The sequence below is a fragment of the Pogona vitticeps genome, chromosome 9 (assembly GCF_051106095.1).
Source record: "Pogona vitticeps strain Pit_001003342236 chromosome 9, PviZW2.1, whole genome shotgun sequence".
Taxonomy (NCBI): domain Eukaryota; kingdom Metazoa; phylum Chordata; class Lepidosauria; order Squamata; family Agamidae; genus Pogona; species Pogona vitticeps.
The window spans coordinates 3,080,643-3,108,233 of NC_135791.1; the positions used below are offsets into that span (position 1 = coordinate 3,080,643).

The following is a 27,591-nucleotide window of genomic DNA, read 5'->3' on the forward strand; positions in this document are numbered from 1 at the left end:
CTCCCCCGACCTTAAAATCCTTAAAACAAGGTCTGGGTCCGGATCCCGTCCGGCAAGCTACGTTGTTTCCTCTAAAGGCACCATCCTGGTCCCGAAAACAGAGAGAATAAATTAGAGACCTATTCGGGGACAGTGGTTTTAATTTTCATTCTAGACGTGCCATCGCTTAAAAGGAAAAAAAACACCTTTTGGAAAGGAGGTTACATTTTCTGAGGAACATCTTATCATCTACAGACTGGTAGAACTGGCGCTACAGAGAGGTGGGGTCAAATGTAAGCACGTGCTTAATTCCCCGGCGGAAGTCCAGGGGACTCAGAAATGTATCTTCATTTTTGCCTGGAGCGGTCCTGAACTTGCAGCCGAATCCCAGACACAGAAGTTGAAGCCCCAGTTAAACCCCCCCAGGAGAAGAGAATGGCAAACCCGTTCTGAGTAGATCTGGAAAATCCCGAAAAGGGGTTACCATAAAGCAGAACTGACTTGAGGGCACGCAATTATTATTATTGTTATTATAGGCTTGCAATATTTAGAGACCTCAGGTGAGCTTTCTAAATATTTGCCTGCTTTACTCACGCACACACCTCTGGCCCCTTGTCTTCCTTTCGCTGCTCACTGGAAGTGTGTGTGTGTCTGCATGCGTGCGAGTGTGTCTGTGGGGAGTTGGTATTAAAATTAATTTCTGAAAGAGGACCGATGATGCGGCGGGAAGGAGGAAGAGGCGTCTTCTGAAGCCTGAAATCGCCAAGATTAATAGATTGACACCGTTCTGTAAAATCCAGATCGCAAGCCTGGGGTGTGTTCTCGCGAAGGGAGCGTCCCTCGAAGATGATGCCCTGGAGTCGATTGTCGGAGAAACTCGAGGCGGGGTTTGCCATCCTGTACCTGCCAGCAGTCCCATCGTGCGAGGCATTACTCCGAACTCCCCAGCTGGTCTACTCGGGTGCCGTTTGACGCCTCCCAAAGCAGCTGTCGGTGGGAGTGGGGCATGCTGTTTCCCCCCCTCCCTCCGGCAGTGGGGCGGCCCCGGCACATTCTTCATCTGGTTGGGATTAAGACGCTTGTCCGTTTCTTTTCCCACTCCGGACCTGCCTCGGAGATGCCCTTAATGGGAACCGTGATCCATAAGCTAATCCTATTGCCCGATCATCAGTCAGGAGGGCCACCCGAAACTCCTTTCCGCGTGGGATCTGGATCGTGGATGGAGACACCGACGGACGCGTCTTCTCCAGATTTATTGGGCGCTCTTTCAAAACAGGCTTGACGGAGAGGCGCTCCTCGCGGACCAGGAAAAGATGCCCTTTCTGTCCTGGGGCTAAAAGGGAACGAGATTTCCTTCCCCGAAGGGAAAGCCGTACGAGAAAAAGCCAAACCAAACCGTTGTGGATTTTACGCGCGGTCGAAAGCGCGGTGCTTTGGAACCCGAGTGGCCTTACAGCGTGATCGCTGCGGCTTGTTTGTTTCCCCCAACCCCCATCGCTCCCGGGGCTTTCGGCTTCCTCCCCCCCCCCCACACACACACACACTCCCCCGTGCTTGGTACGGATGTAGAAACAGCAGGAGTTTGGGGAGAAGGAAGAGGAGAGAATTAGCACCTTGTTTGGGCTAATAAAATTAAACCCCAGAACGATGGGGGAAGGTGGCCCGGCCCTCCGCCGGCATCTCCCGCCCCTCTCCATCCCCAGACATTCCCAGATTCTTCAGATAACACAGGATCGCAGAGTCCCCGGCTAGGATTCCCATTTCGCGTGACAAGGCCCCCGCGGATCCCTTGCGCGCAAGGGCGTTCCGCAGCGCCCGCGTTGGATAAGAGCCCTTCTAAAGAGAAAGGCCGAGGCGGGATCCCTTCTGAAGTGTCCCTGGTAAAGAAAACCCACCCAGCAAAAATACAGGGCTGTCAGTTTTGAAAGGGAGAAAGCCTGTGCCCCTCGCCCTTCCGATTCCGGGGCGAAAAAACCGATCGCTTAGGAAATTTGCAGCTGGAAAGGTTGTTTTGGGCGGAAGAGTTGGACAAAGGTAGGGTAAAAACCAAGAAGTAAACAGGCACCTTGAAGTTAAGGGTCTTATTAATATGAGAGAGAACATCCTTCTTGGAATAGAGACTGGATTAAAGGGTAAGAACAAAGATAAACTGTAGTTGCAATGAGCAATTATACAGCAGAGATAAATATGCGGATTAATTACTTTGACAGATTGGTGGCTAGATAGAGACATTTGAGGAACCATTAAGGAGGGCGAGAGCCTGCCATTTCTGTCCTAACCGCTGGAAAGAGCTAGCCTTAACCATTTACTCGGGAGTAAAGGTGGAAGGATGGGAAGGGACTGACTACCAAGGAATTACGTCCCTCGAATCCGATTTAAAACCGGAACTCTTTGCCAAGGTTCTGGCCCCGACGCCTAGGTTTCGTGGGGCTCGGATCCGCGCGGGGCTTCCTCGGAGGAAAGGGAGCCCCTGAACCTCCCGGCGGTCCCGCTGCCAAGCGCTGAAGGCCGTCCCCTCTCGCTGGGCCGCCGGAGCTTTCCTTCCGAAGCCTTCCACGCCGGAGCCGAGCCGTCCGATGGAAACACCCCAAGGCGAGGCGACCGTGCGCGCTGTCTCTTTAACGCGCGCTCCCTGGCCTCGGCGCGCGCTCCCGCCTCTATAACTGGCGTCCATGGAGTTGCACCGGGTTCAGAGGGAGTAAGAGCTGGGAGCCATGCGCAGGCGTTTACAACGGTAGGGTCGCCTTTCTGAAAGGACTCGCCAGCCTCCCCTCCGGCGCGCACCGGCAGGACGGGGCCACCATGGAAGCGCCGGGCGCCGCCGCCACATTTTAACGGATATTTCCACGGATTCCGACGGCGGTAGGGGAATTGCTGTCGTTGTGGCTGCCATCATCCCCAACGCCATCCTCCTCCTCCTCGCCACCCCCTCCTTTTCTTCCGTTGGGAGCATTTTCTCGGGAGATTTTGGCTCTCGCTTGGTGCCCAGATGTTAGTTCACACGTACTCCGCCATGGTGAGTTGGACTTTGTGTGTGCGGGGAACGGGGAGGGGAGGAAGTGGGGGGGAGAGAGAGTCCTCTCCCACTCCCGGCAGGGCTCATTCTGAGCGAAAGTTAATTGAAGCAACCCTATACCTCTAAATTAAGAGAAATTTCACCCTGTAATGTCGGCCAGATGTCAAGGGCTCCGCTGCCTCCTTTGGGGACGGTGCGCGGTTTTCTCCCTGTGGAGGATTCACAAAGAGCGAGGCGGTCCCGGGAACTGCGGAGGGAATTACAGGACCGGCGGGGAGAGGGGGAGAAAGAGAAAGGGACCCCTCGAAGGCGATTCCGGCTGTTCATCAATCCCGGACCGAAACCGATCACGCGGCGAAGGCTTCCTAGCTGATGCTTATTTTTATTTTTGCCAACGCCGCGTGCGGCGCCTGTTTGGCTCCTTGGAAGCAAAACAAGGCGAAGGAGGGGAGCGAAAGGGTGGGTGAGATCCAAGAATCAAAACAATCCAATATTCCTGAGAGAGAGCGCGCGCGAGAGAGAAGAGCGGTAAATCTGACTTTTCCCAAGTAAACACCGAAAACGTAGTTTTTGGTGTCGGGGATTTTTTTCCCCTCCTTCATTTTTTAAAGTTTTTATTTATTTTATTTATTTTTTTCCTCTGTAAAAAGCGTCCGAGCTTCAAGCTTGCTAGGCCAGCGAAGAAGCCCCAAATCAAAACCAGCGCCTCGGCTCCCCGGCGCCTTCTCCAAACGCCCGCGCGCTGTTTTGGAGAGGGCGCCGGAGTCGCGTCCCGACGCCCAACTCTCCAGGGCTGGCTTGAGCCGGAGGGTGGCGAGGGGGGGGGGGGACAGGATCCGAGCTGGGCTGCCCGGGAGGCTCAGCCAGCCAGCCGTGCCTTGGGCTCAGGTGTTCTCCCGGCGACGGACGCCCTCCGGGAGCAGGGCGCGCGGGGAGCCGTGGACAGCCGGGAGCGCAGACGGGGAGGCCGGCCAGGAGGAGGAAGGGGAGTAGGGATCGCCTCCGCTCTTTGGGGAAGGGGGAGCGGCCCTTTTGCCCGGCTTGATCGCCTTCCCGGGCCGCCGCCCGGCCCGTCTTCTCTCCCGCAGGACCGCTCCGACGGCCTCAACGGCGCTTCCCCCGGCGGGCGCCTCTCGCAGCTCTCCTCCCTGAACCAGGCGGCGGCGGCGGCCGCAGCGGCTTACTCGTCGGCCCCGCCGCTCTGCCACACGCCGGCCTCGGACTTCCAGCCGCCTTACTTCCCGCCGCCCTACCCGCAGCCCCCGCTGCCTTACTCCCAGGGCCAGGAGGGCGGCGGCGGCGGCGGCGGGGGCTACGCGCACCTGAGCGACCCTTACGCGGCCATCAACCCGATCCACCAGCACCAGCAAGGCGGCTGGCACGCCCAGCGGGCCCGCCAGGAAGAAGCGGCGGCGGCCGCCGGCCTCCTCTCGCAGACCCACCGCGCCCTGGGCCTCGATCCGCGCCGGGACTACGCCGGCGTGCCTCGCTTGCTGCACGGCCTGGCCGACGGGGCGCACGCTTTAGGCGACGGGCCGCTGGGTCTCCACGCCCTGGGCCACCACAGCATCGAAGACCTCCAGGTAAGGGGCGCGACGGCGGGATCCCTTTGCGCCTCGTGCCAAGCGGGGTCCGCCGGGGAGGCGCCTCGGCCTCTCCGCTTTGGGGAAGCTGCGGGACCCGGAGACCAGGGTGGGAGAGGGTCCTCGGCCAGGGGTGCGTGGGGGGGGGCTTCTTTCGCCACACGGATCCTGGCCTTAAAGGATCCCCCGGTCCGGGCCTGGGACTGGCTGGAAACTGAGCACCCTGGGGGGGGGGAAGCAGAGGGCGCCTTTTGGGGGGGCCGGGCTGGCTGGTTTTCGAGTCTACCCAATACCTTTGGGGCCCTCCGAGGCTGTTTGGTCACTCAGAGAGAAGTGCCATCGAGTCCAAGCCATTTACCTCCGGGCAAACAGAGGACCCGTGTTTTGTCTGCCCGCTCTGAGACCTCCTTTCTAAGAGTCAAAAAACGGTTCCCTCGCCAAAGCCATGGGACCTGGTGGGGCTGAGCTGCCTTGCCCCTTTCGGGGTCTCGATCCTCCGCCACCGCACGCTTTCTAAAGAGGAAGCCCCTCTTGAACTCCATGGGAAATGCCCAGAAAGAAAGAAAGAAAGAAAGAAAGAAAGAAAGAAAGAAAGAAAGGTCCTCTAAGACAAGGGTTCCCCTTTCCGGATCAAATCTTCTCCCTTGCTTGCTCTCGAAAAGCATCGCCAGTTTTACTGGTCACGCACCAAAGGATTCTATATCAAATAGGATCCTTATTCCCGATCAATTTGGCTTCAGGGTTTTGATTGTTCTCTTTCTCCTCCCCGGATCAGAGGACATTTAAAAATAAATTAAATTAAAAATAAATTTGGAAATTTTTTAAAAAACTTTTTCTGGACAGAAGTGTCGAAGAAGAAAAAAGAAGTCATAAATAAAAATATGGCCTCAAGGGAATTAATGTTACAAGCCTTTTCACGCTTTCCGAGGCATAAATTCTGATCAAGTTAACGGAGGAGGCTTTATTAAGAAACGTTAGGCACGGCTGTGGAAAAAAATGGCTTTCTTTCTTTCTTTCTCTCTCTCTTTCTCTCTCTTTCTCTTTTCCTTCCTTCCTTTCTCTTTCTCTCTTTCAGCGATGCTCTGTTCTCGAATGAGACCGAGAAATCTCTTGTAAAATTCCCGGGCGAAACTTTACTGGCGCAAATTCGCTTTTCTTTGCTTCCCACCGAATTTAGACATTTCGCTCTTTTAACCCTTGCGTTCTCTTGGAAAGCGGGAGGACGCAGGCCGAGCCGCTGAGCCCAAAATGCCCTTGATCCGCTTTCAAACGCGCACCCACAAATACAAATCTGAATCCAATCATGATTTCCTGGGGAAAGCACAAAACGGAGCCGTTCCGAAAGGAAATCAATTAATCGACTGTTGAGTTTTAGTCTCTTGTGGATGAAACCGTTTAATTCCTCTACCAGCTCCCAGACCGACGATATTTACCCAAGTAAATGAGGTTATTCTGTCTGGCCCTAAGGACCTCTTATGCAACACAGCATGATTTACTCCCAAGTAGACGTGTCTGGGATTGCACCGGTTGGTTCTTTCCCTCCTGCGCCCTTTAGTCAAAAGGAAACGACTTTCCCGTGCCTTAAGGAATATTAAATCCGATTTACTTCCTGGAAGAAAGTTGTGTCAAGAATGTGGGTTTTGATTGCTTTCCATTCCGGTCCCTCTGAGTTAAGTAGGATTTCAAATTGCTGCTGGATCGTGGCCCTCTGCAAAAAAAAATATTTTTTTTAAATTATATCTCTTATATGGGAGGCAAACAATGTGCCAGATTTGCACCTCTGCAGACTTGTTTAGCATTCTGAACCTCGTGGTGCTTACTTCTGAGAAATCAAGCACAGGATCGTGGTCTCAGTGTTCATATTTGCAAGGCTGTTGATTATCTCATGCATGCTCTCCTGCCTTTTGATTTTTTTTTAAAAAAAAGTCTCAAGTAGTCAAGTGAACAGAAATCGTCTAAAACTTCAGTAAGGATTTTAATTGTCAAATTATTTTCCCCCAGTTGTTTGATAATCCATGCTTTATAAATTTTTTTACTTAATATTGTTTAATTCAACTGTCCCTCCCCTGCACTCATTTCTCAGCTTTGCTGATTCCCGGTTCAGCTTTGCTGACTGTTAACTTTCTAAAAGCAGAGATGGCCCTCTGCTACCCTCTGTTCAAAATACACAATTTTGGCAGCTAAATTTCTAGCAAGCAGTGAATTTCTTGGCTTTTCTAAGTGGGCTCAGCTTCCTCTTTCAGTAACATGTCCAAAACCAAAAATAGCGAAATGAAAGTATAGGACATTTTTGTTTGTAAGATGGAGAGACTTTTTTTAAAGATCAAGTGAACTTTTTAAAAAAACCTGATTTCAGGTGACGTTTTCATTTTAGGTGTAATTTCCCCCTAAACACAGAAATATATCAGTTCTAGCACATAAAAAATAGACATACTATGCCCTTTTCAATAGCATCCTGTACACATCTACTGACAAGAAATACTGATTGTATTTCATGGCACTCCCTGGCCAGTGAAGTTTGACTTGTCACAACTGTGAATGTTTTACTCAGAAGGAACTTTATTCAGTAAGGTTTATCCCTAAGCATGGACTGCAGCCTTTCCTACACTCTTTGTAAACGGTAGCTAAAGACGTAGAAATCTCTCCCCAAGGGCTTAAAATTTCTTGCCTTTAGCTGCATTATTATGCGATATATCTTAAAAACTGGATTCTCCAGAGGTTTGTGAAACATATTTCTGGTCGTTAGTCTTTCTAAAAAGTGCCATCTTGATATGTTGCTTGGTTTCTTCCTGTCCATGCAAAACTGCCTCTTTTAAAAGAATAAATAAACTCTTCAAGGTCATCTATTTAAATATTCATAAGTTAAACTGAATTTAGTTGCCATTCTCTGTGGCTTAAACCCCCTAACTAACTGTTGAACATCCATATTGCCAAAGAACTCGTCCGTTTACATATTTTTGAGGCGATAATTGAGTCCAATAAAGATATTGCCTCACCTGTAAATTCTGAATATATGTATATATATATATATAGTTTCCTTTCTTTTAGTTCTTTTAAGAACCATTCTTTGTTGAAGCCCACGTTTGCTGTTTGTATGTGCATGCATCAAGTTTAACTCCCTTGCCAACCTTCACTTTGCTTCCTGTTTTGCACTTAGCAAAAGCAAAACCAAGGCTCAAAAGACTTCAGGCTGATCATTTCAGCCAAGCTGAGTCTCTGAATTGAGAGAAAGGTGGGATAGAAAGGAAACAGACAGACTGACTGACTGACTGAATGAATGAATAAATAAACTCAGAACAATAAGCCTGGGTTTGTAGGCCTTGCCTAATTATCTGTGCTTGCTTTTCTTTTGTTTTTGATCACTCCCCAGGCGGTGGATGAGAGTGGAATGAATCTTTTAGACCAGTCTGTGATCAAGAAAGGTAAGGGAAGCCCATTTCTTCAGTTTTATAAGAGCTTACTGTCTCTTTTTTCGGCTTTTATCTCAGAAATTCAAAGGGAGCAGTGTCTTACCGTAGTTTGAAGGCTAACAGGTTTATTTCAGCGCAAAAGCTGTGTTGTGTTACAATCCACTTCTTCAGATGCAGCTTCACCTGCTGATGGGTTTATAGCGTGAAGGCTAAAAAGTGTAGAAATGTCGACTGTTGTTCAAAACAGGAGTTATTGGTTTTGAATTTCCAAGGGAAAGCACCGTGTGAAGCTTTCCAAGCTGTGCTAACCTCTTTTGTGCTGTGCGGTTAAAGGAATTAAATATAGTCCTCTCTGCAGGAGCGACAAGACCCATCATCCTCTAACAAAGCCCACCTACTCCTCCACCCGAAACCTTGGCTTCTCCATTGCCAGACTTGACCTCCTCCGCCTACCCTACCAATCGCTCCAGATTTAGGTGTTGCTTTAAAGTTCTGTTTTGGCTGGGAAATATTGCCAGTTTCCCCCATTTTTCTGGGGGAATGATTTCCACCTGCAACCGAATGCAATCTTTTGCGGCTTATTTATGAAATGCAAATAACGTGAGAACGAAGCTGTTGGGGGGGGGGAAGCAAAATGCCATGGTTCCCCTGAGAAGTATGGATTTGCCCCCTCCCTGCTACTGGCTGGGAGATAAGGGCTCTCTGGTGATGGCTGCGGGTTTGTGTGTGTGTGTGTGTGTGGTTTTTTTTTCTTTTGAAAGGCTCGGGTCTGCATTTTCCCCCTCCAGGCCTTTTTGGCTTCTCTCTGTTGTTTCCTCTTTAATGCACCCAATGCCATTAGATCTGAATGTGTCCCAGTTCCTGCTGAAGCAATCACGTGTTGTGGGGAGAGGTGAGGAACAGAGGAGCAAGGAAAGGCTTTTCCAGTTGGCCCGTGCAAGCCTTCTAGCCAATCCCCCTTCCCTGCTTTATTATTAGATACTCTCATTTTGGCCAAAGCATCGGACATGATGCTCGTGCAAGGGTTGTTTCCTTGCATGAGCGGTAAGGAGCTGACTTGATTTACTTAATTTAATTTTGCCCTCTTGAATCACATCATGTTGTTGTTTGATTTGATACTGTTATTGTTTTATAATGTGTTGTTAGCCGCCCAGAGTAGACTTGGGTCTAAATGGACGGTGTATAAATAAAACAAAATAAATAAAATTTCAAGCTGAAAAAACCAGTGATAGACCTGGATGGGTATTTTGAGTGCTGGGAATGCGTTAAGACTAGTTGACCGAACAGTCAGGATCCTGGAGTCATAGACATGTTTTGCAGACCTTCAGCTTCTTTAAAGAGGCAGAACTTGGAAGCGTTACTTGATTCAAGGACAGTTTACGGATTGCTAGCTGGCGATTCTGGTCGCTAAAGCAGAAAAGTAATCCTTCCAGAGTTTGGCGTTTGGGGATCTTGATTTCTTAATCTAGCTTTGTAGGATAGTAGCAGTGGTTTCCAAAACAGACCTTAAGTCAAGCTTTAACTCAGCAGCGGCTCAATTTCCTCTGCAACCTCTCCTCTCTTGATGCCTCCAGAGGATTTCCATCATCCTGGTTTGACATAGTCACAAGGTCTCAGACAGCTGGAGGGCAGCCCTACCTCTATAGGGATGGGTTTCAACAGTTCTCTGGAACTCAGAAGGAAGCTTACGGGTTTACTATGAACACAGTAGCTCCCACCTGGGAGGAAAAACTCACTGAACAATAATGATAATTTTGATTTGATCTGATTTGGAAGGGGAGGGTATGGAAAAAAGGCAGCTGCAGAGGAGATAACGTGAAAGGTGAGTGAGCTACAAAGGCAGAACTTTTTTCCACACATATGGGGCAGGTACTTCTCCCGTCAGAGCCGAGCACGTGCATTGCTTGGCTAAAAAACGTCCATGGTTTTAAAAAGGAGTGAGCTTCCTTCCTATGGAGCTTCCCTAAAGTTCTAAGATAAGGATCAAATGTTCCCCATCAATTTTTAGCAAGTGTGTGGGGAGCCAGAAAAAGTCGGCATTCTGGAAAGGTGGAATGTTTAATGTCCAAGCAAAATTCTGTTAATAAATCCCAACTGCATGGTGATGCATATTGTTTTTAGGGCTCCCAAACGCTTGAGAAACAGAGTGGTTTGTGAGGGAAGGAGGAGGTTAATACACCCACGGTAGTCTCATCAAAATAGATCTAACATGAGTAAATAGGGTCTCTAATCAGTTCTTCTATAATAGAATGAGAGAGCTAGAAAAACATAGCTGTAAGATGAGGACCAGCGGCAGTATGGAATTGCACATAAGTTATTTGCCCACATTTACTACCTCCTGCATTGTGGTTTATCCATTTCCAGCTTCCAGTCTGTGTTAAAATCCCCTTTAAAGTATTTTTTTAAATTATTATTTCTATGCTCCCCATAACAAGAATTCTGAGTGAGTTACAAGTGGGTAAAATTAATAAGCAGATTAAAATTGAAAAATACAGTGAGTTATATCCAATGGTCGGTCCCAACTAGGAAAAGTGGACTTACATAAGTGCCGATGTAGAAAAATCCCCGCTGACTGTAGCTGGGATGAATAATTAGAAGAGAGCCTATATGTTTATATATGTGGAATCTGTGAGAACTTCTGTCTTCACAGAGATTTTAAAAAATCATTGCTTTGTTCAGAAATGGGGGGAGCCAAGCCGATCAATGAATGCATGAGAAATTGGTGTCAACCAAATTTCGGCCTGTATTCAGTTCTTAATACCAGCTAGGCCAGACCCATGTGATCAGATTTAAAATTTCATTAAGCTTAGAATTCAATTTTCCAGTTGTTGTTGTTTTTTTATTACGAAGGCTCTATTGTGCAAAACAGAAAATGGTGTGTGTGAGAGAGAGAAATTCCATCAATAAAATCCAATAATAATTTTTAAAAAAGAAAAAGATGCCGAACTGTGATACCCTAGCTAACAGAATGGAAAGCAGTGGTGTTAAGCCCAGCTTCCAGCTGTTGGACAGTTTTGGGAAAATCTAAAGGGACCCTCGATGGGCGCGAAGGGACCAGCCACCAGAAGGCCCAGCTTTGAGAAGAGAGGTTGCAAATAAACTCTTTCATAGAAAATAATGGATGCAGGTGAGGTAAGGTCATACCTGAAAGAACAACTTGGGAAGTCTGTGTGTGGGGGTTGTGTGTGGCATTTCTACGAGAGTGACAGGATAAAAAATATCTGCCTTGGACTGGATTTATTTTTTGGTTGTTTGACAATGGAGACCAAAGGCATTTAGAGGTGGTGGGACTTAAGTCTGACTTGACAGCAAGTCCCAAGACTCAAGTCCCCAACCCTCCCCCTAATCTAGGACTTCAGGTGTTAATCATAGTCTCATCCACCCCCACATAATATTGATTGGTTAAAGAAAATTAGCCCAGCAATTTTCAAGTCGTCTATAGGGCCAAAGACATGGGAGAACTTAGGCTGGGCGTGGAGAGGATTGGTTTGGGGCTGAATCCAAGTCCACCATCAGCCATGAAGATTGAGTGCCCTTTGGTTAGCCGTTCACCCTCCGATTAACTTTGCCTCCCAACTTTGCCTCGCTGTGGGTTTAACAGAAAAGGTTAAATCTACGCACGATGGCCTAATCTCTTGTTATCAAAGTACAGGACATCAAACATCATGGGGGGGGGGTGTTCAGTAATTTGAATCTTTTTTTCATTTGATTTTTAATTTTTAGTGTGGCATTTGATTGATTTATTTATTTTACTATTTGTGTACTGACTGTTTTTAGCTTTTAAATACTGTATTGTCTTTAAATGATGTAAACCACCTCGGGTCTTTTTTAAAGAGAAAGGCAGCGTAAAACAAAATATATTTTATATAAATAAACAAATAAATGTACTAAGCACTTAGGGAGAATGTTCTCTCTCCTCTCTCTCTCTCTCTCTGTGTATATTGCTTCTGCTAAGGCAACAAGAGTTAATAGTTTAAATCGGTGTGTTAGTCAACCAAAACTCCCATTTTAGTTCCCCCTGGCATTTCAAGAGAGCTGTCTTTGCCAAGTTATCACAACTGGAGTTGTGTGGGGTAGAAGGAGTTCAACATGGACAATCCGTGGTAGGGTTGCAGTCTACTTGTGACATATTTTGCCCTTGTATTTAGGAGGCAGCAGGACGAAGCTTTGCTTGCATTTCATGTGTTGACTCAAGGACAGAAAATTCATTGACTAAAAAGGAGTGAACTAGGTGATAGACGCCCATACCCCTCATGCATAGCACACGTGTCAAAAGGGATCTTATAGGAACAACGGCAGGCGTATATGCAAGACAAACATGGAAGGAGAAAGAATGTGCCGGTTTTTAAATGCAGCTTTTGCTTCATTCTCTTAGTTTCTAAACTCGTGGTCCTGAACTTTCAATTGGTCAGATGGGAAAAACGTCGGCTTCCTCCGTCTAATTAAATAGGCTAGTGCACTGGAAACCAGGCGGCCGCTTGATTGAGAAAGCATTTGTTAATTAATTGATTTGTTTTTTGGAGTAGTAGGTCAAACATCCGCGAAGCCTGGAAACGTTGGGTCAGGCGAACAGGCTGCGTCCCAGCAAAAAACACGGCCCTCAAAGGCGTTTTTCTTTCTGTTGGTGGAAACAGAATCACTTTTTAAACAGGCCTTCTGGAATGTTTATCTATTAAAATCTCAAGTGGTTCTTCTTTCCCCCCCCAAAATGGGACTCAAGATGGCTAGGAAGGAATGAAAGTAGGAGAGGGGGAATTTGTAAAACAGGTTAATTAAAAGACTAGACAATTTTACAGAACTAGAAGAAAAGGAAACAGAGAGGAAAGGACTAAAGAGAAGCAACTCCAGTTTAAAATCCCTTTTTAAAAAGTCAATGTGGTGAACTGCTTTAAGATGCTGGACTAGAACTCAAGAGGAGTGGTATAAATTACTTATTCTTCTTTTTGATGTGGTATTGAGCGGTCTCTGTGTGGTTCTACCTCACAGGGATGTTGTGAAGAGGAAGAGAGTCATGTTCTCTGCTGCAAATGTGTTGGAAGAAAGGCAGGGTCTAAATGCAACTAATAATGAATCCATTAATTGGCCCCAAGGGCAACAGGGAGCAGTCCAGTCTAGCTTCCAGTGGCAGAAAGTTCCAGAGCCTAAGATGAGTAACTGAGGAGATCTTCTCTCAGGTCATCGCTAGACATCCTTCTGTGGATGGCAGCAGGATAAGGAAGGCCTTCTCTGCATCTCTCAAAGCCCAAGGAAGAATACCGTCCTTCAGATGGCTGGGTCAGACCTACGATACAGGGTTTCACAGGTTACAACCAGCACTTTGAATTCTGCCTGGAAGCAGAAGGGTAGCCAGTGGAACTGTTGCTATAAGACAGGGGTGGGCAACTGGGGCCTTCCAGCTGTTTCTGGCCTAAAACTTCCAGCACGAGTAATTGTGGTTACGGCAGTCTAGCGTCCTCTAACCAGCTCCGCCAACATCCTGGCTGTTGCATTTTGGGACCAGTTGATATTTTAAAACACTTTTCAAAGGCAGCCCCACATAGGGCGCATTACTGTAGCCCAGACAGGATATAGCAGAGGCATGTGTCATGGCGGCCTTCCTGCTTGTGGTTTTTTAAAATCACCGATGCTTCAGAAGGAATGCCTCTGTTGTCTGATTAGTCAGGGAACTGGGAAAAAAAAGAGTTAATCCAAAGGGTTGTGTTTTCATCAAAGCCATTAAAGATGCACTCTTATACTCAGCGACCGGTGAGTAAGCCCGGTTGAACTCAGCGTAGTTGTGAATAGTCAAGGATAGGGCTGTGCTGTGAACGTTGCTCTCTTAACCGGATTTCTTTTCCTGCCATATAAACATCTGTGATTCTGAAGTTGAAGGCCTGGCCTGCCACAAACACACCATATTGTGAAAGCTGAATGTTTGGAATAAATAGAGTCCTATCCAGATGGAGGCCAAGGTGTCCCCCTTGGTGAAACGTAGCTCGTGTTTGGGAGAGAGGATACTTAGACCAAACAAGGGTGGGAGCATGGGTTTCGGTCCTGTTCTTCAGATGAGTTCCATTACCTCCAGCTTCTGTCTTCAGAAATCAGGGACAACATCCTCCCCCCCCGCCCCCCCCGTGCACACTTTCAATAAGAAAATGAACAATATTCTTTTCTTAGACAGGGAGTGCATTTCTGACCCCTGTAAGGAGAATTTAAGGTCACCCACAGAAGAGAGTCTGGAGCTAAGGACCCAGAAAGGATGTCTGGAATGAAATAACCCTCTCTCTCTCTCACACACACACACACACACACACACACACTGGTGCCTTCCACATCTGTTAACTACAGTGCCCATTCCGTGCGCTGGCTGGAGAGATGGGACTTGTAGTGATTCACCAGGATGGGAGAAGCCTAGCCTGCTTTAAGCATGTTAAAACTCATCTCCTTCCCACACTGGGTATATTCAGAAGGCATGAAAAGGCTCCCACTCTGATCCACACATTTTTAATCAGCTCTTGTATCTGATGAAATGGTTGCAGAGGCGGGGGAAATACGTACTGTGGCTTATCTGTAAAATAGGAACTCTCTCACCGCGTTGCTCTGAGTGCAGACAAGAGAATTATAATTAATAGCAATATTAGCAGCACTAGCCATTTATCTACAGATCATCATCTATGCACACACTGAGTTGTAGCATGGCATTCCCTGCCCCAAGGAGCTTACAGTCCAGGAGAGAGCTGGTTGAAAAACGATGTACGATTATAAGGTACTGTCTCTAGAGAAATGAAACTTGCCACCGTGAATTCCACACGACCCAGATCTTCAATAAATTTTTGCCAGCCCCCCCCCCCCAAAATAGCAACTGATTTCCCCCAGGGATGAAGTTCCAGTGACTGCCCTGAAAGCAATTCGCTAAGGTTATGATGATGGGTTAGCAGCGTTCGACTCGTCCGAAAGCCAGTTACCAGCTCAGCTCTGGATGGATTCTGCCTTCCTGTGATTTCGCTCTGCAAAGAAAAACGAAGCGGTAATTTTAATTATTCGTAATTATACGAAGCTGGGTTTCTTCTTCCGACGTGCAGCGAATTCGCCGACAAAAAAAAAAAAAAATACACAGCTTTTTGTATCCGGAGGGTGCAGGAAAGCGACGTAACTTTTCTCCGTAGAAAAAGGCAGGAGGGGACCCCTCGGAAATCGAATGGACGGGATTTTTCCCACGATTGACGAGTCTCCGGATCGTGCCCTAAATGTGAAGCGCGTGAAAGACTGGAGGAAGAAAAAAGGCAGAAAGGCAAAACTTTAGAATAAATGAATCATGGGTGTGTGTGTGTGTGTTTTTCGGTGAGCGCTCGATCACTACTAGATCAAGTGATCCGTGGAGGGGGTCCTTTAAGCCGTTTTAAGACGAAAGATGCCGGCAGGATTTGATTCTCTGTGGGCTAGGGCTCTTCCCCCCCCCTTGTCAAAATCCAAAATCCGCCTCCTAAGCGTACACCTTTACCTGTCCGCACCAAGCAGAAAAGCAATCATCCTGACAAGCCCAGGTGGTCTCTAAGCTTTCATAGCCGAAGGGAAAGCAGGTTTTAAAAATAACCAGGGACGGCACCCGGTCTGTCCTCCCTTTTCCGCACCTTGAAACTCCCAGCGAAAGAAAAACAGACAAATAAATAAATAAATAAATAAAATAAAATAATAATAATAATAATAATAATAATAATAATAATAATAATAATAATAATAATAATAATAATAATAATAATAATAATAATAGTTAAGTTTCTTAAAAGCAGCCTTTTCCGGTCTAAGTCTGAAACCCCATAACGATCCCTTCCTCCCGAGGAATCGCCCTCGGATCGAGCCCTGTCTACTCGGAAGTAAGTCCCTCCTGATTCCCTGGGAGCCGGGTCAGAAGTGAGCGCGCAGGGGAGAAGGGGCGCCGGTTGAATAAACCCCTTCGAGGACGTGATCCAGAGCCTCCCCGGGGGCAACTTACCTAAAAAGAAAATAAATCAAAACGAAAGGGAAGCAGGCTTCTTTTAAAACAACAACGATTTATTTTCAAATTGGGGCGAAGTGGGAAAGAGAGAGAAGAGAGAAATAAGAGATATTAGAATAACAAATAAAGTTTAGTAGATCACTCACAGCAGTATTCCTAAAAAGAAAATTAGTGGAAGTAAATAGATCGATTTATACCTGTGTTACAGAGATATAGCTTATCTCCTAATTTCAGTCTCCAACCCGCCTTTCTCCTAAGAAATGGGACTCGAGGTGGGTTGCGGTGAAACAGGACAAACAGATAAAACGAATTTAAAAGGGGGGGGGGGAGGCAATAAAACACAATTTGAATTTGTTTTGCTGCATCCCGTTCCTGCAGTAGTTCGATCCCTCCCTCCCGCCTTGCTGGGCTCTCCTCCGGGACCCCAAACCCCTCCTGTGCCCAAATGCCTTATGGGAGTTGTAGTCCAAAAAAGGGAAAGTTTTCAAAGTTTGAAGATTTAAAGTTTTTTTTAATTAAATCAGGAAGGAAGGAAGGAAAAGAGAGAGGCGGAAACAAAGAAAACAGGAAAAGAGAGAAGGAAGGAAGTTAAGAAGGTAGACTTCGTTTACCAGTTTTGTCTTAACGTCCGTTTATTTGGAGTCAGATCGACCTCCATTAGCTTTCAAGCTAATGGAGACAGATTTTCAGAGGAATTCTAGTCATGTCTGGGGGGGGGGGGAGAGAGAAACAAACCACTGAGTTCAGTGAGATGTGTGGCTTTACAATCTCAATTTTTTTAAAATTTTCTTTCTTTCAACACCTGTTGATCTCGTGTTGGTTCTTGCTTTTGTGGGGTCCCCATTCGGAAAAATCTTGGGAAGAGTCCAAATCTCTCTCTCTCTCTCGATCCAGAGAAGAGGGAATCGGGTGGGACCGAATGAATCCTCAAGGCTAACTCCATTCGTCAGACGGAAGCCAGATCTCATGCTCTTCGATGTATTTATTTAAAAAATTGCCCCCCCGCCTCTCTCCTTGAAAAAGGGCTCAAGGCGGCTTACAGCAACCAAGGGCGATCTTCGGGGCGCTTTGCATCATTAAAAGATAATATTACAACTAGGAGCAGTGAATTAAGGAGGCATCTGACGACACTGACAGGCAACGTTAAGACAAAGATCAATAAGTATACAAAAAAAGTCTAAGAAATGGAAAACACAGTTTTTTAAAAAAAAATCTGCAGAATTTTAATTTGCAGATCGATTCCAAACTCCCCCCTTCCTCCCATGCGGAAAAAAAAAAACGCAGAAGGATCAAACGCTCTCCATTGCGTGGTCTTAGACTCCCTCTAGTGGCAAGTTCTGGTAAATACAACCTGAAAATACATATAAATAGGTATTTCTGGTTTTTTTTTTTTATTTAATATTTTCAGTCAGGGGATAAGTGAATCAGCAGATACTGATCCTGCGGATAAGGGGAGGGGTCCTACTGACGACTTACGTTGACAAAGCCACGATCACTCTTCCATTTCACACCCCTCACCCCTTCCTCCTCCTTTGTAAGTGGCCTGGAAAAAGGATCCAACTCTTTCTTCCAAAGGGACGGGTTTCCATGCTTGAAAAGGAAACTGGCCAACCCAGCCACCCTCTAAATTTGGGGCTACGTTAAATACGTTTTTACGGAAGTGTCCTTCCCCTCCCCTCCCTCCAAAAAAGTAGGTGGGATGTAGAAAAAAATGTATGCGAAAACAGTGCTCCTGGGCAGCTTCGTTGTGGTTGATCTTGCCGTTTTGTTGTTTACTTTATGTGCATTGCCTGACTTTGGTTGTTTTAGCAGAGGCAGAGTGCGTGGGTGTGGGTGCAAGGCGTTGCCCACATGGGTGTGGGGGAGACACAGACAGACGCGGGCACAGATTCATCTTAGTCATTCCCCCATACATACGGATGGATTTCTTTTGGATAGTTTAGTAAGAATCATTTTGTTGTTACTCAACGGAGAATTCCTTAATGGGGCCGTATTAGCTGAAACTAGCGTGTGCAGTTCAAAAGGATGCTCTCACTAGCAAAGAAGCTCGGGTAGAACAGTTTTTGCACCCGTGTTGATTGCAGTGGTGCAATGAGGGTTCACCAAGGTTCTACAGCTGGATAGCTCAAGGAGTTAGGTATCTGGCTGTGGAGCCCAAGGTCAGGAGTTTGATTCCCCACTGTGCCCTTCAGGAAAAGAGCCAGCCCAGGTAGCCTTGGGCAAGCTGCACAGTCCTTGGGCACCCTCTAGAGGAAGAGAATGGTAAAGCACTTCCGAGTATTCTCTACCTGGAATTGGCTTGATGGCACATCGTTATCTTGGTAGGACAGCTCAGTGAGTTGGCTGGGAGTTCAAGTCCCCGCTGTTAGCCTTTGTAGCCTTGGGCAAGCTGCACAGTCCCAGGGCACCCCCAGAAGGGAAGAGTGAACTAGTTCTGAATACTCTAACCCTTTAAAAAAAAACTCTAGAAAGGGTTGCCATAAGCCAGAATTGACTTGATAGCACATCCGTATTAGAAAGGTATTATATCTAGAGAGAGTGGTTGCTTAACTTTGCAATATTGCATGCATAAAAAGTACCATTAATTCCCCCCCCTTTCCAATTGGCCGTAACCCATATTTGTCTATTTACACCATGATTTAAAAATAACTCAAGCGTGGGGAGTAAAAATTAGTCATGTTGTCAGCCTGCCAAGTTTTGAAACTTGCCACAACAGCAGGGAAAGAAAAAAAAAGAAATCAGAACAGAAATGCTACTATATCTATTTTAACCATGTTGTAAACCTTTTTTTTTTCTGGCATATAAATGTCTGTGAAACATTGTGTATATGAATAGTGCAGATCTGGTACAGAACCTTTGGATCACGGCATGTGGGTTATTATTATTTGTATTTATTTCATTTCTGTGGTACCTCTCCCCCAGTGTAGGGGCTACGGATTGTTTTAGTCATACATTTTTAAAAACCCTACACAGCCACCCTGTGAATAGCTTAGTTGTAAAGAAACATCTGGGAAAAAGCAATATTCAGGTTTTCTTGTAATTTCTGGGCTTTGCAAACTTTAATCCTCTTAAATCTTAAGGCTTAAGATATTCATGGCAACCTCCTTCCTATTTCAATGGCCAGGCCTTTCAGAATATTAGCAGGGAGTTGATCACCTTTCTTGCTGTGTAAAGCCAAGACAGGAAAAGTTACTTTTATGGGCCACAACTGAAAAGTTACTTTTACGGACCAACATTCCCAGAATGTCATAGGCAGTAGGGCCGCTCCATATTCTCCTGGACCGAAAAGGCTCCTAGCCTTCACAAGATCATTTTTCTAATCTCTGGCATCAATAATATCAAATATAGAGTTTTTATAATTCTAATGAGAGAATTAGAAAAGATCGTCAAGTGTAGGGATGGGACACTGGAGCCTAAGATCATCCACACTGGTGTTTCCATTCATCCTGTGTGGGTGTGAGAGCTGGACAGCAAAGGCAGGATTCTCTGAAAGAAAAAACAACCCAGTAATGCTGGGGAGGGTGGAAAGGCAGCAGGAAAAGAGGAAGACCCAATACAAGACGGATTGACTCTTGCATTTACAAGAGCTGAGAAGGGCTGTTGAGGACATTCTGGAGGTTGCTCATTCATGGGATCATCATAAGTCAGAGCCAACGTGATGGCATATAACTACTACAACTACAACTACAACTACAACTACAACTACAACTACAACTACAACTACAAGCATTTTTCATGGTGTTTGGGAAGACATGAAGTAGCAGCAAGCCCACCAGCGATTCTCCCTGAAATGCAGCTTTCTTCAACCTACAAAACCCATCTTCCCCAGCTGTGCCATCAGTTAGCCTTCCACATAAGATTACAGGCTCTTCCCCCCCCCACTCCCCCACCCCCATGGACTTAAAATATGTTGGCCTCTTTGGCCCTCTTGATCTTCCCCAATGAAAATGGCAACAGAAAGATCAAGCAATGAAATTATTCCCTTTCCCCCCCCTTTGGGAACACAACTTCATCATCAATTTTTCAAAACTTTCAAAAGCCCCTTTATTCACAAGAAACGCCTGTCCTCGGCCTGTGGGCCTCTAGACAATAACCCCCCTGTTCATTTCTAAATATACTTAGGGGCAGAGAAGACAGTCGGAGGAAGAGATGATTCTATTATTATTTCTTGGTTCAACGCCAGTCCTGTGCATTTCGTGGCGTCCAGGGTGAACGGAACCCATCGGAGGACGAACCAGCAGAACAAAGTGGCAAAGTTGGCAGAAGAGGGTACCATTTCGTTCTTGGGTGGTGATGGAGATGAAGGCTCGGATCCGAAATAGGTCATCCTTTGTGTTTTAATTAGGTTTCATATTATTTTGATGTTTTATGCATTGTGGGAAACACCCTGGAACGTAAATGGAACAGGATACGATATCAATCAGGACATGCTGACGGAGCGGGTGGTGATGTTTTGAGGTTGTGTCTCAATTACTGCAGCTGCCGCCTTTTGAGTAAAGCTGACCCCAAATGTTTCGACTTGGACCTGAGATTTTCAGGCAGGAGACCTCGCCTTGGGAGAACCTGGATCCGAGACGCCTTCAAATACTACTTGAAGGACCGAAGGGGTCGAGACTACGCTTGTTGAATAGGCTCAGAGTGACACTTTCAGTCTCGAGAGACTATGGTAACATGCTCTGTATGGAGGACTTGGAACAGCGTCCAGTGTGGCTGGGAAGGCCACTTTGAGAGTGACCATCCCTTCCACACTGAAGACAATCTGTCCCCTGTCCAGCTCCCTGGTTTTGCTGGTTTTGGGATGGCCTTTTTGCCTCGGCCTGCTGGACAAGGATCTCTTCAAATTGGGAGAGGCCGTGATGCACCCACTGCTGGCCTCCAGGCTGAACGCTCAGAGGTCAAAGCTTCCCATCTGTTGAGGTTCCATTCCTAAGACCTTCAGATCCCGCTTGCAGATCTCCTTGTATCGCAGCTGTGGTCTCCCTCTGGGGCGCTTTCCCTGCACTCATTCTCCATCCAGGAGACCTTTTGGAGTGACACCACTTCAGCAGCAAATAATCCAGTAGAAAAGTTGCCCATGCTCTGAATGTTGGGTTCCCTGGATCCAAGCCCAGTGGCCCCATCCTGCTCATGGCTCTGTTTACATGACATCATTAAAGGGCATGATGCAAATAACTGAGGGATGTGGAGGAAGTGAATTCCACCCGGGCTCCTCCCTTTCTTGAGCTCCCTCCTCTTCAGACCGACACGTATGGAAACAGACTCTGACCAACGTGAGTCATCCATGTTTGTTGCTGCGGAAAGGTTCTCAGAGATCCACAGAGCGAGCAACTACAGCAAAGTGAGCCTCTGGCCATCTCTGCATGTGCCAGCTCCCTCTCTGAGCATTTCCCCAACCTGTGGGTGGCTTAAATGCCAGCCGGACATCCCCAGCTGCTGCTCAGATCTTTAGGTAAAACATTTCCCCAATTGTTGTTTTTAAAAAAACTTTTATCTGAAAATTGTGGGGAGGGATAAAGGCAGAGGTCAATTTCTGCTGTTGTGCAAGGATAAATAGCCCCCAAGGCGTGGACTATGAAAACCCTAACTGGAGTTTCTGTGAGTGCTTTTGAGCTCTTTAGACCCCAACAGGAGGGTCTCGCTCATAGACCCTGTGGATTGGCTTGCACGCTTTGCAGGCTGCCGATCCACATTTTCCACGCGAGATGCGGGAAGGGGAGATCTGTCTCTGGGATAACTGAGGAAGAGACCCCCTTTGTGGTTCCTTTTTAAAATTGACACACAACTATCATTTCACACTGGTTGTACATACAGCCACCAAAAGGGCGTATTGCTCCAAAGAGGGTCTGCATTCCCACCCTCAGTCATGGGGAAGAAAAGGCATGTCTGATGATGTCGCCCCATGGGAGTCGATCTTGGCTTTGAAGGGTCACAGCTTTGCAAGTTCAAAAGTCAGCGTGGGCATCTACTGTCACACACCAGTCCCAAGGCATGGTGAACCAACTACCACTTCTTATACCTGAGCTTCTTAATCTCTACCCATTTGCCCCCAGGACTGACCCTGATCACATTATCTTGGTGTAAAAATGTAAGAAATTTGGTGAGCAGGAAATTAAATTCAGGGCGGGGTTGTGATTTAAGGTGTTGGCTTAGGAAGTGCGAGTGGGGGTTCCATACAACACATGAAACCCACCCCCTGGGGGAAAAACCCCCCAGAAGCCTATATTTGTCACCGCTGGCATTTATCCCATTAAAGGTTAACCTCCAAATGAAAGCAAGCTACCTGATACAATCATATTAATATTCATCTTAGTATCATCATACAGGTATTTTTATCTTTGCAATAATTCCAGGCAAATTCATCTTGCCTGTTGCTACAGGCTTTATTTATCTACATTGCCTTTAAGTTGTATATGCACCGGATTTACTTCAGAGTTGTTCTGATGTCCAAAATTCCTTCCAGTCTCGTATCTGTTGCATTTCTTCACATCGCACCTTTCTTATCCCATTTGTCAGTTCTTCTTATAATGCAGGACCTTCAGAAATTCCTCCACACTGTTATAACGATTTTCTAAATGTGACACTCCCCCTCCCCGCCAATGCTGTGCAGTTAATAGAATAACATCCTGGGACTCTGGAGACATGATTTTGAGTCCCTGTTCAGCCAGGGAAACCCGCTGGGGTGTGTGTATGTGGCACTGGTAAAAAAATATTTCCCAAATATCTCTCTTACTTGGAAAGTCCTGTTAGGATCAAAGCAAGCCTGTTCTGACTTGATAGCATATAACACAATCACACTTTGCTGATTCCTCTACGTGAGAGGAAGAGAAAGGGAGGGCTCTGTGGAGCTGGGACAAACGAAGAGCAGCCTTCAAGAGATAGCCTGCCAGGTTGAGTATGACCATTCTTCCCCTTTGGTGGTCCTGGTAGCTGGGGTTGATAGGAGCTGTGATCCAACATCTGGATCCCTACGCTTTGCTCATGGTCCAATGTAGAGAAAGAAAAGAGAGAGCTTGGAAAGAAGTCACTTTTCGGACTAAAATACTCAAAATGCTCCAGTCCGCATGGCCATTGTGGGAGCACTAATCCTTTAAAAGTAACTTTCAAAAAGTAATCCTTAAAAAGTAACTTTTAAAAAGTAATCGTTAAAAAGTAATTTGGAAAAGTAATCCTTAAAAAGTAACACTGTCAGTTCTGCTACAGTCTTCAGCCAAGTGGATCTCTGCGCTTGGAGGTCCCTTCTTCTGGGGAGCACCCTGGGATGGTGCGGCTTGCCCATGACTACACAGGCTGGCTATTTGCAGGAGGCCCAGTGGGGGGGGGAATCGAACCCCCAACCTCTGGCTCCCCAGTCAGATACCTAACCCAATGAGCCATCCAGCTGTCCTTACCATACTTGTGAACACAATGTGTCTGGTTAGGCCACCCTGTGGCCCTCTGGCTTTTGTTGAGCTACATTTCCCAGCAGCAGTAGCGGGAATGGATGATGGGGAATGTAGTTCGACAGGTGGAGGGCCGCAGGTCGCTCCCACCTGAGTTTCCGTCTGCAAAGCTATCGGTTGCTTTTATGCTCATCGGGGAACCGGGATGTTAGAACTAGGTTGATGGCCCGTCTCTTGTGGTCTTCAGCTTGTCTCCTAGGGGGCTTTGGGTCTCCGAGTCAGGATGGGGAGGAGAAAGCAAGGCAGACAAAGGAAGGGACCCCGGCCAGGGCAGGGAGCTTTAAAAAGATGGGAAGGAAGCGCCCCCACTAAGCCTGGCATGTGACAGAGACGGAGAGCCGAGGCTTCCAGCTTGGTGATGCATTCCGAGGGAGAGAAAGATGAGTTTAATATTTTGGACGTCCCTCTAGGCGATCGGCATAAAGCAGGTCATCTATTATCGGCTCATGAAAGAGCCACTTGTGAGCTTTTTTAAAAAAATAAACCTGGGGGAAAGATGGGCAGCCGCTCAGCATTTTGCAGGCGGGGGGGGGGGGAGAGGAGGAAGCCGGCCGGAGGGATGCAGACAGTGGCGGGACCCTCTCCCCACCCAGTTCCCTTCCCAGCCCCAAAGCCGTCGTGACCCCACCTCCTCTCGGACCTCAAAGCCACCCGTTGGGAAACGATGCAAACAGTGCGCGGGATCAAGGTCTCAAAGCCCAAAGGGATTCTGTCACCGAGTTTAGGATTCTTTCTCCTGCACTATTCCCGAACAGATTTCCCAGCGCGACCGGCATTTTAGAAAAGCTTTAATCCGACTCTGAGCTTTCACAGAACAGTGATTCCTGTAGGTATACTCTGCTACAATAAACCTGAAGAAATCATACAGTTATGATGATAAGTTCAAGATGGACTGAAAATTCGACCCACCAGAGAGGGCGTATCTGTTGTCAATCCCAAAATTCATTCCCTGGCTGACAACTGTTTCATTGAGGGCTGTATGAAAGTTAGCTCCATTTAGGTCTATCTTTCCTAAATTGGAGTCCGAGATATAGGGCTGGAGGAGAGCTTTGTGAATACCCTGGACCCCCCCCGAAAGACGAATAAGTGGGTCCTAGATCAAACCAAGTTTGGGCTTTCTCTGGCTGCCAGAAAGATAAATCTGAGGTTATCCTATGTTGCGTGCCTCATGAGAAGGCAAAACTCACTGGAAAAGACCATTATGCTGGGAAAGGTGGAAGGCAGCAGGAAAAGAGGAGGACCCAAATACAAGAAGGATAGACTCCCTAAAGGAAACCATAAGCTTGATTTTGCAAGAACTGAGCAAGGCTGTTGAGGACAGGATAATTTGGAGGTCCCTCATTCAAGGGCTTGCCATAAATTGGAGATGACTTGAAGGCACACAACAAGAACAATGAAAACTATTTTCAGATTTTCTTGGTGTTTGGGAAGATGGCATGTAACAACCATAACAAGCATTTTTCATGGTATTTTCCCCTGGAATGCAGCTTTCCCCAATCTACAAATCCCATCTTCCCCAGCTGTGGCGTCAGCTGGCCTTCAACATAACATTTCAGGTCGGTGGCTGGGTCTTTCCTTCCCCCTTCCCCAGTTCCCCTGAAGGATGTTGGCCCCTCAGAAAGGAGAAAATTAAAATATACCCCCCCCTTTCTCTAATTGCTTTTTAAAATAACGTGCAAAAGAATTGGTTGGAGACACAGACAGATGACACCGTTATGATGATTTTTCACAGCCTTTCTCGGTTTCGCAAGAAACAAGATAAATGCACCAGCATCCTTCTGTGGAGAAACGGTGATTCTTGCAAACAAACATTTCATTACAGTCAAACAAGGGGAAAGAGGAAAAGCGAGCAGGACACTAACAACCATAATGGCTTTTGCTTTAATTAGAACATAACAGGCTTTTCATTAAATACCACTGAATATAAATTAACCAGACGGGTACACAGTACGAGTTTTGTACATGCTTCACATCTAGTCATTTGCTTTGTTTGTCTGCTTGCCAAGAGAGCGAGAAGATATAATATGTAGAAAATGTGCGTGTTTTAAATATCTTTTATGGGGCTGGAAAATGTGGTTGCAATTACAACGTTTGTGCTTGGGTTGGGCCTTTTTTTTCTTTTTCTTTTTTGCCAAATTCCTTGCTAAAGCTCACGATTATATATATAAAAAAGCTACCTGCTACTCCTTCAGGCGGGATTGTGATCACTTATGACATCTCTCTTGCTGAATCTTCTTTCTTTACAGAAAAATACACATTTAACATCGCTGTTTGATTTTTCCATTCCATTTCAGTGCCTCATGGACCATTTGCTTTTTTCCCCCCTTTTCAACACTAGAAAGGTTCAGCTGGCTTTTTAAAACGAACCTCCTTTATCCGTGTCTCGTGAGAGCCAAAACATAGTTCGCCTTCAGCATTCCCACCAAATTCTGTGAGGCAGGCCTTCCGTTAAAAACAAACCAACACGTACACGAGAGTAATTGCCCCAGCAAATCTGGATTGTCATTGGAAATAGCACAAAAAGTAGAATCCAGTTATTTAATAACCTCTCAAAACTGTTCAGGGCTCCCTATGTCAGCGTTAGTCCCTTGATTTGTCTTTGATCAAGTAATAAATACTGCAGAGATCAAGGAATCCCTGAAACTCAAATCGTTTGGCCAATCGATGTCTAAAACTTCCCCCAAAAGATTCGGTGACCTGTTTTGTTTCTGCACACGAACATCTCAATGTTCCATCTTTTCCATTTTGAATCCTATTGTCAACCAGTCCAACTACAGAGCGTTAAAACAGGAATGAAATTCCACGTAAGGCACCACCTCATCCGGTCACATCGTTCCTCGTGCCTTTGATAGTGGCCTGGCCAAAGTTTCAGCCGATGGACCGACTCCTTAAAACGGGCGAGTCTTCCATGTTGCCCTTTCATGAGATCGTTGTGCTGTTTAGCGTCCTGCTGGATCGCACTGCGCAAAAGGCTGGACGGTTTTTATCTTCCATCCTTATCACCGTAGACATGAAAGAGAGCTGCGAGGCAACCCTTATTGGGCAGTAGGTAAAAACCGCTGCCCAAAGATCATATCGTAAAGCTACCTGCCGTTTAGATCAAAGGACGATTTGGATTATTTGAGCAAGCTCGTCTGCTGGGCTTCTTCCACGTGCAACGCATCATCCTCCCCTTCTAGTCCCAGGGCCTCTCTGCTGATGTCATCAGCATTTTCTTCACCCTCCATACGACGTTCCCCTTATTGCACTTTGTCTAATGCTTTCCTCCCCATCTCCATGACTCACTGCTCTTTTTTACCCCTCCTCAAAACATGTTTTATTTTTTTACTCTTGCCCGGGTGGAGCCGCAGCTTTCTGGCTGTGTTGAGGCTCCATGATTTTGTGGTGGGGTTCAACGTTTCTCATTTATCATTGGCGTCGGGGGTGAAGGCCTCCACTTGGAAGCATTTAGCACTAACTATAGGTCTGCTTTTAATACCATTCCGCCCAATGGGTTGTTTTTTTTTAATGATCAACCTGGATTTATCTCAGATTTGTGTGTGGGTAAAGGATTTTCTGACAGATAGGCCACAGTCAGTAAGGATGGGATCCCGCCATTCTTCTACCTTGGTACTAAGTACAGGAGCTCCCCAGGGCTGTGTGCTAAGTCCCTTCCTCTATTCCCTGTGCACACAGGATTGCACCCCACTGTCTAACGCCAACACTATTATTAAATTTGCGGACAATACAACAGTGGTGGGGCTCATAAATAAGAACAATGAGTCTGCTTATAGAAAGGAGGTACAAGGGTTGATACTCTGGTGTAAAGAAAATAATCTTGCATTTAACATTAAAAAAACCCCAAAGAAATCATAATTGATTTTAGGAGGAAGAGAAATGTATATTTACCATTGTATATAAATGGCGAGGAAGTGGGGAGGGTTGGTAGTTTTAAATTTCTGGGTACTTACATCTCAGAGGACCTTTCATGGACTATAAATGCCAACGTGCTAGTGAAGAAGGCACAGAAGAGGCCGTATATTTCCTGAGGATACTCGGGAAGTTAAAATTATCTCGGCATTTACTTTTGTCCTACTATCATAGCACCATTGAGAGTGTCCACCTAACCTATGGCGTTCTTGTATGGTTTGGGAGTAGCTCTGTAGCGGACAAAAAAGCTCTACAGAGAACCATTAAAATGGCCCAGAAT

General features: G+C 46.5%; 1 protein-coding gene across 1 annotated transcript in view; it reads left to right on the forward strand.

Moving 5' to 3' along the window:
* Positions 1–268: 268 nt before the first annotated feature.
* TFAP2E (transcription factor AP-2 epsilon) overlaps positions 269–27,591 on the forward strand; it is a 57,554-nt gene continuing 30,231 nt past the window's right edge. Inside the window, exons 1-3 of the mRNA XM_020812947.3 lie at positions 269–2,995; positions 4,084–4,578; positions 7,949–8,000. Of these exons, the coding sequence (XP_020668606.2) occupies positions 2,969–2,995; positions 4,084–4,578; positions 7,949–8,000 (574 nt within the window). The 5' untranslated portion in view covers positions 269–2,968. The remainder of the gene's footprint in view (positions 2,996–4,083; positions 4,579–7,948; positions 8,001–27,591) is intronic.